Source organism: Armigeres subalbatus, chromosome 2 (genome assembly GCF_024139115.2).
Source record: "Armigeres subalbatus isolate Guangzhou_Male chromosome 2, GZ_Asu_2, whole genome shotgun sequence".
Classification (NCBI taxonomy): domain Eukaryota; kingdom Metazoa; phylum Arthropoda; class Insecta; order Diptera; family Culicidae; genus Armigeres; species Armigeres subalbatus.
Window position 1 is genome coordinate 331,901,827 of NC_085140.1, and position 21,224 is coordinate 331,923,050.

Consider the following 21,224-nt stretch of genomic DNA (forward strand, 5'->3'; position numbering starts at 1 on the left):
GTATCATCGTGTTAGCCTCATAATATACGAATGCAAAAATGGTAACTTGGCTTAGAAACCTTGCGGTTAACAACTGTGGAAGTGCTGAATGAACACTAAGCAGCGAGGCGGCAATGTCCCAGTGGGGGATGTGATGCCAATAAGAAGAAAAAGAAGAGTGACGAAATCGAGATGGTTGAAGAATTCGTTTACTTTGGTTCACTGGTGACCTCGTACGTACTTTGGACTCAGCAAGATGCTCCGATCGAATAAAGCTTTCCGCCGTACCAAACTGACTATCTACAAACGCTTGTCTGACCGGTAGTCCTCTACGGACACGAGACCTGGACCAACGGACACTTGGAGTTTTCGAAAGGAAAGTGCTGCGTATCTATGGTGAGGTGCAGATGGCGGACGTACGTGGAGGAGGCAAATGAATCACGAGTTGCATCAGCTTTTGGGAGAACCATCCATCGTTAACACCGCGAAAATCGGAAGACTACGGTGTGCCGGGCACGTAGCCAGAATGTCGGACAGTAATCCGGTGAAAATGGTTTTCGACAGCTATTCGACGGGCACAAGAAGGCGAGGTGCACAGCGGGCAAGGTGAATCGATCAGGTGGAAGACGATTTGCGGACCTTCCGCAGACTGCGTGGCTGTCGACGTGCAGCCACGGACCGAGTTGAATGGAGAAAACTTTTATACACTGCACAGGGCACTCCAGCCTTAGTCTGAGAAAATAATAAATAATACCTATCGTTTACCTTGGGAGGCCCATCTTTGCCTGAAAAACACTTATGGGGCCATTTTCTCAATCAAACAACAAACGCCAGTAACCAGTCGATTTTAGAGGTTGAGAACTACAAATGCAACACATGAGCAACGCGAAAACAGCAGGCTTTGTCGTCCATTAGGGATTTCGGATCTTACACCCACGCTTAGATCGATTAAATAAAACACAGTCTGTTTTACGATTTTTTTGTTCTGTTTGCTGGTCATCAGGTATACGATTTTTTTTATTTTTTTTTTCTCCATTTTTTCAATCGATAGATTTTTGTTCTTTTTTACTTTTCATATGGAAACTCTGAAAAAATACATATTCATCATTTTTTTTAATTTTTCGCTACTACACGTTGAAACGGGTTTCTTTATGCTTTGTGTATGTGTGTTTGTGTTAGTTGTCATCGTCTTATTATTTTATAGATCTAGTTAATAATTTGTCTGGATTGCCTCGCTGCCTCGATCGATAGCAGACCTTTCATGTGTCGTCATCAAATGATTTTTCGAATGGTAGGTCCGATTCAGTAGCTTTTTCTACTGCTATCGTTCATCATTTGGACTGTAGTAGTCCAAATAACAGGGGGAAAAGCTCTCTGATCCAAACCATATCACAAATGCAACATCAACCCACGCGCGAAGATAACATTAACCGATAGCTGCTTCTTCATTTCCAGCCTGGGATTACATACGGGCAAATCGTTTTTTTAGCTCTCTGTGTCGTGTCTGATTAAATGGTTCATGATTGATTGTGTAACTTGTTCGGTAATTGGTTGTTTAATTTGCTTCGCAGTGATCACAATTTATCGGCTGCTGCATTTCTGAAGCATATTCCTATTGTAAATAGCAATGGCAGATAAGAAAGAACAACATGATTCATGATTTGGATTTACTACGTTGGGATTTCGAATATATCTGATTATGGCAAGAAGATGGTCATACTTTCTGGCAAGAGTCAATAGAATCTCTCATCATACTCGCCTCGCCGTACCTAAGCAATTGAATAAGGCTACTTGTTCAAAATTTCAAGTTTAGCCAAACGAAGTCAATTTAGCGGACTTATCATTAAAATAATGCAATACGTATTTAATAGCATGCAAATGTTATCAGGAATGTATATGAAGGCATATTTCCCAAAAGAACAAGCTTTCTTTAAAAATATGTGGTACCAGCTATTTATGAAGGTATTCGCTACTGCGCCCTCCAAATATTACTTTGATGAAAGATTTTGATGTCGTGAAATTAAACTTTCCATGTTTTTCTCTATACTGAATCAAAAAAGTTATGTGCAGCCTGTAAGAACACTCAAAGCAGATATTTCATTGAAACCTTTGCGAGTTAGGTACTTTTTTATCAGCACATGTCGAACAGAAACGAGTGAATAATCATTTTCAACAAGTTTAATTTGAAGCATATGGCCCGAAAAGCACGAGATTTCAATAAATCAAATTGAATGCTTGAAATATTCTAAATATACACTAAATACACTAAATCAAAATCCCGCAATAACCTTATAACCGCCATCAGCAATTAGTTTGCATCCTGTTTATAGAAAATGTTGGCAGACGGAGTTCTCAACATTCAACTTCCCAGCTATTTTGATCGTTGTTCGACCATCTTCTTTCACCTAGATATAATCGTCATGACGATCTATTTCAGATTTCTACTATTGTGTTTTGTGATTTAATTTGTTTGATAGGTTATTTGGAGTGTTGTTATGCTTTGTTTATCGGTAATTTTTCCCTTTTCAAGTTCGATCCACTTTATGAATGGCTGCATAAACACACACATATTTAGCAAATTAGTTCTCCTTAAGCCCGCAGTCCACTGTTTGGCATAATGACAAATATTTGTCAAGTTTATCCGGACATCTATCAGACTGATTAGAAATCGACATGGATTTCAGGCTGACTTGACAAATATTTGTCATCATGATTCATGACAAATATTTGTCATCATGATTCATGACAAATATTTGTATTCATGACAAACAGTGTACTGAGGGCTTTAGCAGTATTCTTCAGCGGGATGGACTTCTATACCACACTTACCTCTTCATGCCATCCGATTTTTTAGGTACGTTTTCAATATTTTAACATTTTTGGACTCGATATTCTCATTTTTTTTACTCTGCTATTATCTAAATCAAAAGACTTGTGCTCTATTCGGTGAAAGAAATCGAAGCAGGAAACGGGCAAAAAATATTTACAACTTGCTCTAAAATAATAAATAAGAAAATATATTTTTGTTTCGTCATCTCTCTGTATACTTTACACGTTGTTTTTTATGTTTGTGAGAAACTTAAAATTAACTTAACGGCTTGAGTATTTTTGTAGATTTTTACACAACGTTTTTATACTGTTTTTGGTATCATTTTTTCAGGGTTTTCAGACATTTCACTATTAGTATCGTCTTATGGCAGTTAGCTGAAAGCGTTTTTTTGGATTTGCCATTTTCATGTTACACATTTCGCCGTTTATCTGCCATTCCGATCAAATAAGTTTAGAATAATTGAACTTCATCTATTACGGTGAGGTAAGACGAGCCATAAGGAAGTTCTCACCAAATTTGACTCATCACACCCTGTTCGTAGAATAGACGCAAATGAACTTTAATAAAATAAAAAAGATAAAAAAGGCTTAAATGAAAATCCGTAGGGGAAGCGATAAAAATGTAAGAAAGGGATGATGATGTTTACATTCTAAATTAATTTTAACTGACTTGCCGTCAATACTATTGCTTGTTTTTTTTCTATTGCTATGACCTGTTTCATAGCTTTGCAACAAAGACATGAGATTTATATTTTTGTTTATTTTTTTGCACATTTGTTTCACTTGATTTGGATACACAATCCTTGTAACCAATGCTTATCTTATGCCACATTTACGGTCACCCGGCAACAAATGACAGCTACTTAAGAAAGTTAGGCAAGTCATACTTTACTCAACGTAAAATGCCAATATATAAAGCTCTTATCACTATAAAAATAGTTAGAAAAAGTAGACACTTACTGATACTAAAATATAAACACATTACCTTAACAGATGAATTAAAAAATAGTTCACGATTCTTACAGGTTAAAAGCAACAACAGAGAGATACATATCTTCAGAGAAACTGTACATCTGATAGAAACGAAAATAAGAAGAAGAAAAAAGGAAATCCAAAACACGAAGTTGTTGGGTAGGTTGTTCCACAATCGTTTCCATGCTGGTGTGTCCATATGTTCGTTCTTGTTTGTTTTGTAGAATATGCGCTAGTAGTAGGGTCTGCGAACTCCTCGGGGCATGATGTAACACTTCTTACTTACTTGGCGTGACGCTTCTTGGCCCCGCCAACGGAGCTGATCTTGGGCGTCCGGATTGCGTCGCTGGCTAGTCATTCGACGGTGATCGGGGTGACCGGCGGGAACTGCATATCGTCGTACAGCGGGATGGTGCTCTTGATCGGGTACTCGACCGCTTCCCGCAGGTCCCGGCAGCGGTCCGAATCTGCTGGAATATGACCAAGGAAGCACGGTAATAGCAAGGATGGAACGACAGCGAGTCGGATGAATGGCGCGAAGACGAAGATCGAAACCGAAAGCACAAGAGACAACGAGAGGCAGAGATTAGTTCCGTTGACAAGTAGAAATTTTGAGGAGGGGAATGGTTAGTGAGTTGTGTACTGGGTTTGGAAGGGACTCACCTGACATTCGATCTCCGGGACGTCCCTTGAGGACCCCGGCGTAGGTGCCCGGCGCCGGCATCATCGAGTTGGTCATCGACACGTTCAGGACGGATGTGTCGTTCTCGTTGCCGCCGATGTCGACTTCTGTGGAAGAGGAAGATGGAAATCAGTCTTGTATAAGTGGTCAAACCAAAATGTAAACGATACTGAACAAAAGATGACCGCCAGTACAATTGAATTTGAATGGGTGCAGAAATCTGTTTGCGCTCTCAAGAATCGAGGGCGGTATGATGACGAACCTGGGAACACGCGCGCAAGATATACCTTTTGCAGTTTCGCATCTCCACGAAATCGAGGAGAAGATTGGTAGGCCGAAAAACAACAAAGCCCCTAAGGCTAGAGCGCTGCACTGGGTAATTACCAAGATTTGGAAGAAGGAGGTTCTGTATGAGGCAGAAGCAGTAGCCATATGACTACCAAGCCCGTTAATGCACGAATACGGATTTCCGGATAAACTGATACGGTCGCTCAAGACGATGGATCAGGTGATGTTCGTAGTTCAAGTTTTAGGGGAATTCCTTTGAAACGCGCAGAGGGTCACGGCAAGGTTATGATCTTTCGTGTCTGCTATTCAATATCGCTTTGGAGGGATTTTTGAGAAGATGGAGGTAGCCCGACCCAAGTAGGTTTCTTACCCCATTCCCGGCATAACATGCGTACAACTCAATGAATTAATTGCAGCGCCGTAGCGTGAAGTTGGCCGGGTTGGCCCCCGCCAAGGGCGCCAACCCTCAGGGGGCGCCAGAATCAAGAATCACGGTATGGGAAACAGAACAATTTTATTCGTTACATGGCCAAATAATAACAAACCGACCATAAAGTCTAAAGGTCTCTGGCGGAGAAATTTCAAGAAATCTAATCTTTTTTCTATCTCAAATAAACAAGTCGAATGATTTGGTCTTAACTTGGACTGCCCTTTCGGTTTCTCTGAGCCTTTTGGAACCGTCTACAAGGGGCCAAGAAAAAGTCTAGAATACTTATACTTGTACTTATTCAAAAAGTTATTTAAAAATTGTAGATCGGATTGTTGCCATTTTCGGGCACAAACTGCCACAGGTGTTGACCAAAATTGTAAAAGACCTTTTGCGCTAATGACTTATATCGGGATGAGGTAAAGGTAAGGATGGTGTAGATTTAAACCAACTCTCATTTCATTCAGAAAAACTTCATTTAGTCCGAAAATATATCATCATGGACGCATTTGACCTGGCGGCATTTCGATAAGCAGTGATAATGTGCCTTGATTAAATGACTACTGATTATGGATCGACTGTGCGTTTGAATTATATTTATTGAACGGCTACTTAGTCTTGCAATTATTACAACGAGTTTTTTTATTTACCCAACGTTTCAACACGGGGATGTCAACACGGGAATGACTAATTTTGCAAATTAGTGTAAAAGGTCAGTGTAAAAGTGTAAAAGGTCACAAAATTTAAAAAAGGTGAGATTCAAAATGTTATTGGATTGTGAAACATTGCACCTTTTTCCTTAATACGAGAGGGGCGCCCAAAAAAGATTTCGCCAAGGGCGCCGGGAGTCCACGCTACGGCTCTGATTAATTGATATTAACCCTTTCCCGCCCACGACTTTTTTCGAAGGTTTCAATAGGATGGAATCATCTTTGAGAAAAATGCTAGAACAAAAGTTATTTGTTGGCATAAATTAGGCCGGAACAAATATTATTTTTTCTTCTGTCACCGCCCCCTCGAATTTTGTGGATTTATTTTATTATGTCTGTTGAGCAGATTCCCCCTAAATTGCTTAGGAAGAAAAAAACACACACACACACCTGGGGCTGCGAAATGGTGAGTTGGCCTCTGGGTAGGAGCGACCTACACAGCTCTGCTCCTCACAAGTTCCAATCTCACGCTTCCACGGGTCTTTCGATGACAATCGACCGCCAGCTAAGGGTTTTGTACTTAGCTGGTAGTGCAGCCTGGGCACTGTTGTCCTTCTGACATCAGCTAGAGTTAGGGGGTGCGACCAAAGGGACCATCGTCCCTAATCCCAAAGCGTTAAGCGACCCGTGCTGAGGGGATGCATGGCCAGGGGGGTGAAATAATGAGCTAGGCCTCTAACGGAGCCTGTGGGGTACCTGGGCACCCTCCACAGTAATTGTCCCTTACCGCGTCATGCTGGGCTCTGGCGTGGTGGACCTCTTTTCCCGAGCAACTCGTGGGACCAAAATGGAAAACCAAATCAATCCTTCATTTAGTGGCAGTAGTGTAGGCGACAATCCCTTCGCAAGAGGTGGGTTGTTCAGGTCTCCGCCTAGGAGGCCAGAGGCAATAGTCGGCAGCTCACTGCGCAGTGCCAACGTGGGTCACTTAACCTTCATATCGGCTAAAAATACGCCGGTAGAGGTTATTGACGGCCCATGGCTTGTGGAGGCGATGAAGCGCAAACGCGATGGGCTTTCGGCCTTCGAGGTAGCGACGGAACAGCTGGACGCGATCATCGACTTTGCGTCATCGAAGCATAATATCAGTAAGGACTTCAAGAGGAGCTTGCTGACACTTCGAAAGTCGATGCTGGACGCCAAGCTGGTGAGGGCGGTCGGGACGGCCAAGTGTAAACCCGTGAAATCCGTGGAGTCGAGGTCTACCCAGACTGAGGCCCAAGGATTCGCGGACTCGGGCAAGGTCGAATCGACCGAGGACGTGCCAGCGAAGACGGTGGTGCCAAAGTCTACCCAGACTGAGGCTCAAGTATTTGCGGGCACGTCGGGGGTGACTGCTCCGAACAAGGGTAGTCGGGACTGGGAAGCTGAACCCCGGACAGGTACCTCCAAAACCAGGGGAGGAAGGACCTGGAAAGGTCCGTCCACCCAGGAAAGACGGTGGTAAGGGGTTACGGCAGGCTGAGAGCTCTCAGCCGCACCAGACCAGGAAATAGAGGGGATGACGCCTCCTGGACCCTGGTCAAGAACAAGAGGAAACCAAAGACGTCAAGGGCCGAAAAAAGGCCCAGGCGAATGAGGGTAGCAAGAAGTCTAGGGTAGGTGCCAATCGCTCCAGGGGCGATGCCCTAGTCATCAAAACGGACGAGGCTAAGTACTCGGACGTCTTGAAGGCGATGAGGAGTGACGTCAAGCTCGGTGAACTCGGCGCCGACGTACGTCGAATAAGACGTACCCGGATGGGCGAGATGATCTTCGAGTTGAAGCGGGGCGTCTCGCAAAAGGGCGCCGCCTATAAGAAGTTGGCGGATGAAGTCCTAGCCGAGACGGTTAAGGTGAGGGCACTCACGACGGAGGTGAATCTAAGGGTTAAAGACCTGAACGAGATCACCGAAGTCGAAGAGCTCGTCACGGCACTGCGGCGACAGTGTGAAGTGGAGACGCCCACCGCAGCCGTTCGGCTACGGAAAGGTCCGGTAGGGACGCAGGTAGCATTGTTTCGACTATCTGCAGCGGACGCCTCCAAGGTAGTCAAGTTAGGGAGCGTTAAGTTGGGATGGTCGAGCAACCCGAAGTTTGCTTCGAGTGCCTGGAACCGGAGCACAAGCAATGGGACTGCAAAGGGCCTGACAGAGGCAATCTCTCCCGACGGTGCGGATTGGAGGGATATAAGACACAGTGGTGGTCGAACCCTCCCAATTGTTTGATTTGTGCGAGCAAAGCTGTGAACAGGAAGCACCCCATGGGGGGTTCGATGTGCCCGGCGTTTAAGCATGCTGTAAAATCACAGTGCAGGTAACGCAGCTGGCTTGCTCGGCCTCGCCCGAGTGTTTGGTGTGCGCAGGTTTAGAGGAAACGGCGGAACACGCAATGCGTGACCACATGCTTGCCACATGTGGTCTGGACACTACCCCGGACAACCTAGTTCGGAGGATGTGTAAAGATGAAGTTGGCTGGAACGCCGTTTTATCGGATATCGCCCAAATCGTCTCGGAGCTACACAGAAGGTGGCGCGTGGACTCAAGGATGGCTAGTTCAGGCGCAAACAAAAGGTGGTCCAAGGGTTCGGAATCGGCTTCATGGGTCATACCGGTGGTCATGCTCTGTGGTCGATCTCGATCCTTTTATCGAACAAGTGGCCGCGCGAAGAACAACATGGTATCGTCGCTTTCGCGGCGTCGGTCAACCAGGCGGGTTCCGAGCCCGAGGACGGAAAGGGGTCCTCGTCAAGGCTGGGGCAGGCGTAGGCACCGCGTCGGCAAGTCCCTCTGTGTGTTGGCGAATAGACCCTATCGCAGTGAGGTCAATTTGGGGTGCACGCGGCATAATCATTCTTGATACCAGTCGTGCAAAGGGAAGCAGGCGCGTAGTCGACCCTTCCCACCTTCCGAGGACATAGGCGTGGTAAGGCCACATTGGAAAGCCGGCAATGCGCTGGCACAATACCATGGTGTTTTTCTAAAAACGCGTCACTATGTTCGGTGCTTCAAGGACACGCAGCTAACCTCGAGGGTGCGTTGTGCACTGGCCCCCTTTGAAGCATTACTTTCTGGTTGTACTGAAGGGACTATGGGCTTGGCGGTAATGGAAACGGTTTAGCGGGTCGGGAACGTAGTCCTGCTTCCCTCGTTTGCTGTTGGAGGTGGTTCCTAACCCCGCACTTCCTGGACAACCCAGGATGTCTGTTGAGCAGATTCCCCCTCCATTGCATAGGAAGAAAAAAAAAACACACACTCACACACACACAGACATCACCTCTGAGACGTCACGCTGAGTCGATCGGTATATAACATTATGGGTCTCCGGGCCTTTTTAAAAAGTTTGTTTTTGGAGTGATCATATAGCCTCTACGTATACTTAGTATACTAGGAAGGCAAAAATAATCCAATGAGTTCAGTGCAAGATTTCTCTTGTTTCGGACAGCAGTACGATGGCCGGATCGGCCGAAATATTGTGTTCTGTATTGCGTGGCCGGTAATAAAAATCAGTTCAGTGCGAGATTTCTCTTGTTTCGGACAGCAGTACGATGGCGCGATCGGCCAAAATATTGTGTTCTGCTTTGCGCGGCCGGTAATAAAAATCAGTTCCGTGCGAGATTTCTCTTGTTTCGGACAGCAAAACGATGGCGCGAGCGGCCGAAATATTGTGTTCTGCATCGCGCGCCCGGTAGGCCGGTTGTTAGTTTGTTCTACTTTTCGCGCCCGATTCATGGCTAGGAAAATCACTGTGTATAAAGAATGGCACGGTCGTATCGCTTATCAGAGTGAATCCAGATCCAACGATGCCTACCGACTAACTGATAATTCTTCCTGTGATTATTGTGGAGACGCAGAGGTAAACATGGTCTTCAAAAAGCAAAAACCACCTACTAATATTCCTTCTTTCTTCCTAACTGACTACAAGACGTGGGCGGTGCCTTTATTGACCATTTGAGTCACTGAAACTTGCACACTGAGAATGCTTGAACAATCCCAGTCATTCATTCAATTGAAGCTTTGTTCAATTTCACTAATTCTGGTCAATCACGGAGTAGCAACCATAGACATGTGTAGTCAGTCAAAGCCAAGCTAAGCTAAGCTAGGAAGGCAAAAATAATACAATATTCATCCAGGGATTCCGACGGGAATCTCCATAGCATACCTAAGGGAATTTCCAGCGATTCTGAAGGCAGGTTACCAGGGATTCCAACAGGAAGGGAATGTTCCAGGGATTCAAATCCTCCCGGGATGTCGACGGGAATCCTCCAGGGATTCCAACGGAAATGTTTCAGGAATTTCAACGGGAATATTCCAGCGAACACAACGATAATATTTCAGAGATTTCAATGAGAATCTTCTATAATTTCCAAATGGAATCATTAAGAAATTCATACGGGAATATCTCAGGAATTCCAACAAAAATGTTCCAGGAGTTCCAAGGTGAATGTTCCAGGTATTTCGTAGGCAATGTTCGAGGGATGTGCAAGCAATCTGTTGAATGATTCCGAACCACTTCGTCGAGAGACTCCGAATTAAATATTCAAGGGATTCCGAAGCAAATCGTCGAAAAATTCTGAAACAAATCGTCAAGGAATTCCGAAGCGAATCTCTGAACGATTCCGAAACAAATCTTCGAACGACTCCAGAGGAATTCCGAAGCAAATCAACGAGGCATTCTGAAGCAAATCCTCTCTAGATTATGGTACCATTCATAATCAAGGGAGGATTTGCTTCAGAATCTCTCTCCACAGATTCCCAAGGGTAGCTCTAAACGATACCGAAAGGAATCCAATGTGAATTCTTTTGGATTCCGGTTAGAGTACTTCGACAATTTTGAAGGAATTCATAAGAAATTCCAATGAGAATTCTTCTCGGATTCGGATGTTTAGCCGAGTAGGGTGCCACCCACTAATCGGCATCGGAGCGGATGCGCGCGCACTGCTACCACCGATGAGACATTCCGATATTGGCAGAGGGCGCTTACCCATGCTTTCCATTTTTCTGTTAAAGAGCTCGATGAGTACTACTTGTTAAAACCATTTTTGGAAAATGGCGTATACGTCACTTTTTCAGATTACGGCACTGTACATGATTCGGAGCTTCTTTAATTCAAGACCAATAATTATGCGGTCCACGTCCTCACAGTCAATTAGAATAAGGGGAGGAAAATTAGTTCGACTCTCATTGTTACAAGAACGGCCTCTTGTAACAATGAGAGCCGAACTAATTTTCCTCCCCTTATTCTAATTGACTCTAATTGATAATTCTGAATCTATACCATTTCGTCGAAAGACATTTCGTCGAATGACATTTAGTCGAATGACATTTGGTCGAAAAGACATTACGTCGAATGGACATTTGGTCGAAAGGACATTTAGTCGAAAATGTTTTTTTAATCCACTAGATACGCAGGACATTTGGTCGAATGACGTTTGGTCGAATTGACATTTAGTCGAAATCTAATTTTATTATGAAAAATCTTCGTGCATTTGGTCGAATGACGATTGGTCGAATTTAGTAAATTTAGTCTAACAACGTTCCGTCGAATGGCTATTTGAAAGAAAAGAACTTTAGTCATTAACAATAAAAAAAAATAAAAGATTTATTCGGGTTTTCTGAAAGTCTTATACACTGGATTTTGTTTTTACACGATTTACATTTTCTCAATTTTCCACTCATCCTAAATGTTAAACGTATATTAATTATCATATGATTTTTCTTTGATTTATTCTGGATTTTTTTAAACATGTTGCGAAGAGTTTGGTGGCAAATTGAAGTCACACGATCAAAAATACGATCGAAAAAAAATCGTGTAAAAACAAAATCCTGTGTAATTATTGCTCCAATATTGTCCAAAGAATGATATGTCAATAAAAATAATAAATAATACGAAAACGGTGAATATCCCGAGAATATTTCCGACTGGATATTGACTTTGGCGAACCCCTCTGAACGACAACGATGAATCTATACCACCTGCTGAAAAGAAATTCAGTCACCATTGCACCAGAAATTCATATGACCATTAGGTCGGAATTAAATTTTCGGCCAATTATAAACGAATTATGGTTGGAAGACATTTTAATTCTGAACTATTGTATAAATATTGAGTGAAAGTAAGAGTTTCAATTAAAAGAATAAGAAACCCATTTTCATTCGACCAAATGGCCCTTCGACTAAACGTCCTTTCGACGAAATGTCATTTGACCAAATGTCATTAGACTAGCTGTCAATCAACGAAATGTTCCAAAGCCGACTACGATGAAGTAGTAACATTTATATCATTGGTTTTGATAATGTACCGAAAAAATAGAGGTATTTTACCATCAGTACCTAATATTTTGCTTTTTCTGTAGGTTTTCAATGTTTCTATAATACATCAGAGTCTACAGAAGTTTTTTTTTGCTCAGGTGAAAAATCCTCATTGACATCCACATTCTTTTCTTCCGCTCTTCTGCACTTGTGCTGAACTTGTTCACGTCGACTGAATTCCTCTTATCAGTTTATCCATGAATCTTGTGGATTATTTATTCAAATTCAACCAAAAATCTATTGACGAATTATCCGTTTAACTAATTACCTATTACCGACTAAACAGTTTCAACATTAGACTAAATTTCCATTCAACTAAATGTCCTTTCGACTAAATGTCCGTTCGACTAAATTTCATTTCGACTAAATGTCCATTCGACTAAATGTCCCTTCGACCAAATGTACTTTCGACTAAATGTCATTCGACTAAACGTCATTTCGACTAAATGTCATTCGATTAAATGTCATTCGACGAAATGTCCCAAAGCCGGGAAGGAAATATATTGGAAATCGACTTGGTAAGCGACTAATTATTTCTTCTGAACGACACCATATTCATGATGATGTAAAGACGGACAGCAACGCGTGTCTAACGTATTTTCCCGAAGACTGATTCGATCACTACTTTGCCACGACCAAAACACGCACTGCACTCGCTTGCTTGATGGCTACTCCAAAAATCGGACCGCGCGAACTGTCTGCTTACTAGCATTAGCATTAGCATTGTTGCGATGTAATTCGTAAATTGGAAACTAGTGATATTCATGTTTTTCCTTTGAAATTGTTATGTAGAATGCTATCAGAAATCAAGAAGGAGTGGTCTTTGATTCCGGCCTAAGACAAAAATAACAAAAGCATGAGGTTAATACTCCTGGCCTCTTGAAAGCTAACTTCCGAGCCTCTTGAAAAGAGACTTTTAACCTTTTGAAAAAAGGCTTTCGAGCGTCTTGAAAGGAGACTTCCGGAGCACTTGAAAGGAGGCTTCTGGGCCTCTTGAAAGGAGGCTTGCGGGCCTCTTAAAAAGAGGCTTCGGGCCTCTTTGAAAAAGGCTCCCGGGCCGCTTGAAAGAAGTCTCCCGAACTTTTGGAAGAATGCTTCCGAATCTATTGAAAAGATACTTCTGAACCTTTTGAAAAAAAAGTTTTCGAACCTCTTAAAAAGCTCCTGAACCTCTTGAAAGGAGGCTTCCGAGTCTCTTGAAAGGAAGCTTACGAGCTGCTTGGATGAACATAGCAAATAGTTTTGAAAATTCAACGACGTGTAAAATTGCATTCGGTATTCAATTAGGTTTGACTGAATTTTACAAGCAAGAACAATTTAAATTTATTTCAATTTAAAAGAACAGTAAGATAGATTGACTGTTACGCTTCTTTGCATGCTCCAAATATGTGCATGAAAATACATTGAAAACCACAACATATTTTTATCTATGAATTTTTCTGAGCTACTTGGAAGAAGGCTTCCGAGAAACGTAGTAGGAATCCTCTTGCAACGTTTGAACCGAGCTATTCGAAATAAACCTTCATGTTACCTTCAAATTTATGAAATTAAAAAATACAAAAGTTTCAAAACTTTATAAATGAGTTTTGATTGGAATTGTAATACGGATTTTTGTCCGAGGTACTCCTTGGGGCCAGCGAAGGTACCCCCAGGGGTACATGTACCCCAGGTTGAGAACCGCTGGTCTAGATTAGTTCATTAAGCATCATTATTCGAAGTAAAAAAGGGGTAGCTTTGATTGATGGCGAAATCATGAGGGAAATGTTTTAAATTTATGCCACCCACAATATCCAATTTTTTATATCACCTACCTGTAATTCCATGCAGCGGCAGACGCAGATCGTGCGCCCGAATTAGCTTACAATCGCCGCCCTTCGAGTCGTCAAAGTCGTACATATAGAGGAATCCGTCCTCACATGCCAACAGTAGCCGGGTCTCCTTCTCGACCTTGGCGATCACACACTCGTACCGAAGTCCCGCTTCTGCCAGTTGAACTGTAGCGTAAGCTCGATCCTGCGAGAAAACATCCGTCACCACGTTCGTCGGGAAGTATGCCGTAACGGCCTTGGTGATGAAACTCATGCCCCACCGGCCGTTGGAGGTGTCCTCTCCCTTCTCCGTTTCTCCACCATTCTCAGACTCTCCATCGTTATTATTGCTGCTACCCGTGTTACTGTTAGTAGCGGCAGTCGCCGCTCCATTGTCGATGCAGTTGCGACGTTCCGCCTGTTCGATCGACTTCGGATCGATCCTGAAGATATGTACGGTTTCCGTGTTCGAGCTAGCGACCACGTAGCTGGCACAGATGCTGAAGTTGAGCGATCCGATGCTGACGTGGCGCTTCAGACCCCGCCGGAACTCGTGCACTTTCTGGCCGTTCTTCACGCAGAACACGCGAATCACGGTTCCCTTCTCGGACGCCGTAGCCAGCAGCGTCCCGTTGAAGGAGAAATTCATCGCAGACAGTTGCGAGTCGTGAGCCTTGACCTTCAGCCGGGAGGTCAAATTGCCGGCATCGAAGATCTGCAGCTCGCCGGTCGTCTCCGAGATCGGGTACGCCAGGTGCGACGAAAGCGACAGCGTACACAGACCGACCGGGTTGTTCGCCATGTTCTTGATGGAATGTAGCAGTCTCATATCACGGATGTTATGAATGTAAATACTGTCCTCCAGGCATACCACCAGCCTCGAGCGGTTCAGTTTCACCGACAGGATATCCTTCGGGTAGCTGTAGTTGCAGATCTCCGTCCCTTTCTTAAAGTGACACACCTGGAAATGGAAACCGGAAGGTGTGAGGTGTGTACTGGCGAAGCTAGAAATAGTCGAGGAAGGGGGAATTAAAGTACCTTAAGTTTGTGCGGCTCACTTGCGGTAACGACCGCGACCAGGCTGCTGCTGAACAACCGCTCAGCGATTCGTGTATCTTCGTCATGGCTGCAGAAGATTTCGTCCACTCGATCAACGGATGACAGGGAAAACAATCGATATCCTTGCTTGGATACTACGGAGAGCGATCTGTGAAAGAATAGAATAGATTTGTTTAGTCGAGTTCATAAATGATCATAAATCATAAATGCAGTGCACGAAGTCTCATTGTTAAACATGGATAAAATGCCTTGAAATCATAGACAATTATTTTTGAACAGTATATCGGCTATCTACACCCCATCTCATTTAGGTTTCCAATCGAGCATGAGGTCAAAAAGTGTACTCGATTCATTCTCATCTGTTTGAAGCATCGTAAGAATTGAAAAACTGTAGTTTCCTATGTAAAGGAACAATGGATATGCAATCCGTACGTTAAACCTAATCTCGCTAGTAGTGCGCTAGTCTAATTAGGTCCTTCGCTAGTCCCCCATTCCGGTTTTCAACTTAATCGAGTATACATTAACACAAGTTTGGCTTATCCAAAAGAAATAGACCTCATGCTTTTATCATTTTTCAAATTGATTTCTAATAGCAATCTGCGTAGAGAATTTAAGAGAAATATGAGTATCACTAGTGTTCCGAAGTAATGACTTCAAAAAGTGAACAAAAATGTGGAATCGGGTGATGATGATAGATATGGGGGAGGAGGGTAGTTTACCAAAAAAATGATTTGTATAGAAAACATTTTACATTTTAGAAGGGGAGACGGAAAACCCCAGAAAAAATCACTTTGTAATAAGTGGTGACTATCGGGATAAGAAACGGATGATGATACAAAAGATGTTGACTTTTTGCGTGTAGTTTACTATAGATAACAAAATTCCGAAGCCAGTTCAGCATCGGAATAGAATTTGATTCAAAACAGAAACACAAAAACACATCACGTTCACCTTGAAACATAGATTAGCAAAATAGACGAAGATGATGACGATGCGGATTAAAACCCCTCATTGATATGCTTTACGCAGCACGGAAGGAACCACCCTGCTCAACCCTCGGCTCGACCTGACCGTATGAATCAGCTGGCGAAAATTAAAACATACATTAACTATTCTAGCATCATCTCTACTGGTTACAAAAGTAGAATTATAAATTTAGAATAGTGGGTTTTCAGAATGCTTGTGACTACCGACCCACTTTTATCCTCTATCCTTCCTCTATAAGTTTGACGAAGAGATCAAGAGTCATGGTTCATTTGTCCTTGACTAAATTTACGATAAAGAAAAGCGCGTGGGAAGGTATTCAATACATATACTACCCAAGTAAAGGCTAATAAGTATAATAAATATAGCAAATTGAAAATATATTTTTGTATCGACACCAAGTTGAAATCATGATTTGTTTCATGTTCATGTTTGTGATTGATTACTTTTGATTTAATTTTGCTGTAGATTTCAGGGTTGTATGATATGACATAAAACTGATTACTAATTGCGTTAACGAAATCCAACAGCAGCATTAGTTTTTAATTTGCTTTCATCGACAGGAAGAATAGTTTTCGATTTGATGTCACAGTGAGATTTTTCTGCTTTAATTAAAACAACCAAAAGGATATCAACCAGGGTTATCAAAATTTGCGATTTCACAACAACAATATTGGTTATTGATTTGCTCTTAATCTTTGCTCGGGTAGCGTTACCAGCTTACCTGCTTCCTCCCACGGAATCGCATTTGTCTAAACTTAGGATAAACCTTCTGGAAAATTTCGAAATCAAACTTTTTCTTTTGCCAAATGTCTTAGAAATGCATTAAAACGTCGAGATCTGGTGTCATCTCGAAAAAACAGCTTTCATAGTGATGGGCGATATGCAAAGGCGTGTGATCAGATGGTGACCGATAAATGAGAGAATGTGCAGGTTGAGGATCAAAGACCGGTTCTTTAACTTCAGCACAATCAACGTCCATAGTCCGCATAGGACGCTTTCAACACGGAGCTGGAACTTGAGTACGACAGCTGCCCAAGCCACGACGTCAAAATCATCATAGAAGATTTGAACACTCAGGTTGGCAAAGAGGAAGAGTTTAGACCGACTATTGGGAATTTCAGCGCTCACCGGCTGACGCACCAAAACGGCCTACGACTAATTGATTTCGCCGCCTCCAAGAATATGGCCATTTGCAGCACCTCCTACATCCAACACAGCCTCCCGTATCGGTACACCTGCAGATCACCACTGCAGACAGAATCACAAATCGACCTGAAATCGTTCTGATTGATGGACAGCACTTCTCCGACATTATCGACGTCAGGACATATCGTGGCGCTAACATCGACTCTGACCACTATCTGGTGATGGTTAAACTGCGCCCAAAACTATCCGTCATTAACAATGTTCGGTACCGACGACCGCCGCGGTACGACCTAGAGCGACTGAGGCAACCTGATGCAGCGTTGCCGAAAGAGGGTGAGCTCGATGGGGCCCCTCTTGAGGAATACAGTCAAAGCAGCAGTTAACGACACAGCGGAGAATAACGTCGGGTATATGAGACGAAGTCGACGGAACGATTGGTTCGACGAAGAGTGCAGACAGATGCTGAAGGAGAAGGACACAGCAAGGGCGGTCGCGCTGCAGCAAGGTACCCGGTAGAACGTGGAATGTTATAGACGGAAGCGGAGATAGCAGACCCGCCTTTTTTCAGGAGAAGAAACGCCGCCTGGAGGAAACGGAGTGCGAGATGGAACAACTGTGCTGTTCTAAAAAACACGCAAAAGCTTCGTGCCGCAAAGGCTTCGTGCCGCGAGCCGAAATGTGCAGGGATAAGGATGGGAGCATCTTGACGGACGAACGTGTGGTGATCGAAAGGTGGAAGCAGCACTACGAGGAACATTTAAATGGCGCTGAGAGTACAGACAGTGAAAATCAAGGCAGCGGAGGAGATGACTACGTCAGTTCAGTGGACGATGGAAGCCAACCCGCCCTCACCTTGAGGGAAGTTAAGGATGCCATCCAACAGCTAAAGACCAATAAAGCAGCTGGGCCCGGAAAGCTAGCCACTTGCCTGCACAAACTGAATGGTCAGAATCTGGGAAACTGAACAGCTACCGGAGGAGTGGAAGAAAGGGGTTATATGCCCCATTTACGAGGCGACAAGCTGGAGTGTGAGAACTTTCGAGCGATCACCATCCTTAATATCGCCTACAAAGTGATATCCCAGATCATCTTCCGTCGTCTGTCACCATTAGTGAATGAGTTGGTGGGAGTTATCAAGTCGGCTTCGTTGACGGCCGCTCGACAACGGACCAGATCTTTACTGTACGGAAAATCTTGAAAAATGCCGTGAATACCAGGTCTTAACACACCATCTGTTCATTGATTTCAAGGCGGCATACGACAGTATAGACCGAGTAGAGCTATGGAAAATTATGGACGAGAACAGCTTCCCTGCGAAGCTTACCATACTGATCAAAGCAACGGTGGATGGTGTGCAAAACTGTGTGAAGATTTCGGGCGAACACTCCTGTTTGTTCGAATCTCGCCGGGGACTAAGATAAGGCGATGGACTTGCGTGCCTGTTGTTCAACATCGCGCTAGAAGGTATCATGCGGAGAGCCGGGGTACGATTTTCAACAGATCCAGTCAATTTATTTGTTTCGCGGATGACATGGACATTGTCGGCCGAAAATTCGCAAAGGTGGCAGAATTGTACACCCATCTGAAACGTGCAGCAACAAAAGTTGGACTGGAAGTAGGGTGCCCATCAGTGGTGGAAATACTCGCTTCACGACTAAGAAAAGAGTGTAATTGGGCCTACCAAAAATGTCACACTCGCGCGATCCTACTGCCTGCATTTTTCTGGCGCTTGTTTTGTTCGGGAGTAAAAATCACGGTCGCGAGTATTTGTGATTACTTCGAGTACAATTCGCGAAGTCGAAGCAAATTCTGCTCTTCCCTCCTATGGGAAACCCCATTGCTATCTGTCAGAGTTTGAGTGAAACATGGCCGCCATCTCCTCCTTTCTGTTGCTCTACTGTAAAAACCCATAAAGAACTGTCATTGTTTGTGTGAAGAATTTTGCTTCGACTTCGCGAATGGATAAATTTGACTTGACATAGACACAATAACAATAAACAATTATGTTCTTGCTCGAATATCCGTGAGAAACATGTTCCGAGATTGTTTTATGACTTTTTGCAAATTAACCCGAATGACTCACGAAGCTTCACGAACATTTTTTCGGGGCTCGTTTTTTTTTTGTTTTCTCTTCGAGTAGTAGGTAAGCAAGAAAAAGGCAAAACAAATGTTCGCGAGTATTTCGCATTGCTTACTTCTCGTTTTGTGAGTAAGGTTCACAGATTTCTACCACTGGTGACCATAAAAAAATGAAATAAATTTTTTTCAAAGGAGGACATTTCATCCAAATCGGGGCTAAAAAGGAGGACATTTGGTTGAAAAAGGAGGACATGAGAAACAAAAGGCATTGAAGGATTTTCCGTGTTTTATTTCAATAAATATATTTTATTTGATTTTTGTAGACTAGATTTGACTTGAAAAAGTTTTTCTAAGTCGACTCAAGTACGGCAAGTTTATTAAAATAAGAAACATAGAACGAATTCACCGTCTTCCCATTGAGATTTTATTAATACAGCTTCAACCAATTTTAATAATAATAGTAAACAAATATTTGATATTTTATAGGATTGATTCAAAATTGATCAGCAAAAAAAACTAAAAAAATATTATTTTTCAAGTGGCATGCAGTCATGCAGGGCACGCCGTTAACTGTATGACCACGAAGCTATTGAAAGTTGTTTGTAGAAATTCGAAAATATTTTTAAAGTAGTTACAACTACGAAAATTTTCATGACGTCTTTGAAGCTTGCCGTGGACAACTACGCGCTAATTGTTATTTCCAGATGGTTATTTAACGAACAAAATGATGAGTCCAAGGAATATAATAATTAATTTTGCATTCAATGTAATTTTAAAACTTTATGTTTGGTTATAGATTATTGTTGGATATGGAATTTATTTTGGCACTCGTCTGTCCATTGGGGTCGTAGGTTCGAGTCCTAACGCTGTTTTCTCCGATAAAAGCCAAAAAGGTGAACGCAATATCAAATTTTTAAAACGACTTACTTTCGTAAAACAAAGATTCAAACGCCGATTTGATGAATCTCGTAGTCCTCCCACTCAAACCAACACCTTTAATAGGTAGAAGAAGCCTTCACTTACGTGTTGATGGTGTTGGTTTCCGTAGAAGTGCTATCAGTTTCGTCATAACGACGTTTGAATCTTTGTTTACAAAAGCAGATAGGGGAACAGACGGCTTTGGCAGGTTTTGTTCTATTATTGTCAAGGGGTTTTTGTTGCATGAATTTTATGAAATTTGTCCACAATATTCTTTGACATGCAAAAAAGGTTTGGGCCAAATTTGAGCATAATCAGTCATAAAAACCCCCCCTGACAATAATAGAACAAAACCTGCCAAAGCCGTCATTCCCCCTAAGCCGTTTTGAAAATTTGGAATTGAATGGTGTAGAGCAGTACTGGAATAAGTCGTGATCGTCATAAGACAGAGAGCAAAGCGCCTGGGTTCCCCGTGGGTTCTTTGATCAATTTCGCATGAAAGGCTGTCATGAAAGTATGTTGTGCTTTTTTTAAATTAAAATTTCTAAATTATTTTAATAAATATGTGCAAAGCATGGTGACTAGTCGATAAATTATTAATATTGCTTTAATTCACCGGGTTGAAAGTGGTAATAAGCACAAAAATAAAGCAGATATTGCACACTTTCATGTTCTGTCACGGGACAAATATTTTTTGAGATTTTTGTAGCATGCCACCATTCATCCTTCGCGTTTCTAAAGATATTAAAAGGGGCAGATATGTAAACATCGCGTGACATCTATCATTGAAAATGAGAAATTCCAGTACTGGTGTAGAGTGAGGCGTCTGTATCTCTGTGACTGGATATCTGTTGTAATATAAGATGTTCAGAGCTTTGAGCTAACAATATCGTCACATATCGTCCTCTTAAAATAGTCCCACGAATATGTTTACAAATTATCAAACTGCATGTATTCCAACCTATATTTACGTGATTGTTATTCTCAATCCAGTTGAAAACCGGAATAGGGGGATAGCGAAGTTGATTTTTCTCACAATCCGTACGTTAA

The 21,224-nt window shown here is 42.7% G+C and overlaps 2 protein-coding genes across 3 annotated transcripts in view; both read right to left on the minus strand.

Annotated features, from left to right (window-relative positions):
- Positions 1-2,975: 2,975 nt before the first annotated feature.
- The window catches only part of LOC134212762 (WD repeat domain phosphoinositide-interacting protein 2-like), a 96,747-nt gene continuing 78,498 nt past the window's right edge, over positions 2,976-21,224 (minus strand). The window contains exons 2-5 of one of the 2 annotated variants that reach the window (XM_062690902.1): positions 15,024-15,192; positions 13,989-14,946; positions 4,444-4,569; positions 2,976-4,250 (exon numbers count right to left, since the gene is read on the minus strand). In XM_062690902.1, coding sequence (XP_062546886.1) covers positions 4,135-4,250; positions 4,444-4,569; positions 13,989-14,946; positions 15,024-15,192 — 1,369 coding nt within the window. In that variant the 3' untranslated portion in view covers positions 2,976-4,134. The remainder of the gene's footprint in view (positions 4,251-4,443; positions 4,570-13,988; positions 14,947-15,023; positions 15,193-21,224) is intronic. The other variant, XM_062690903.1, reaches the window with a different exon arrangement.
- LOC134212763 (cysteine-rich with EGF-like domain protein 2) overlaps positions 15,165-21,224 on the minus strand; it is a 162,764-nt gene continuing 156,704 nt past the window's right edge. The window contains exon 7 of the transcript XR_009979343.1: positions 15,165-15,192. The gene's annotated coding sequence lies outside the window, so the exon portion shown is untranslated. The remainder of the gene's footprint in view (positions 15,193-21,224) is intronic.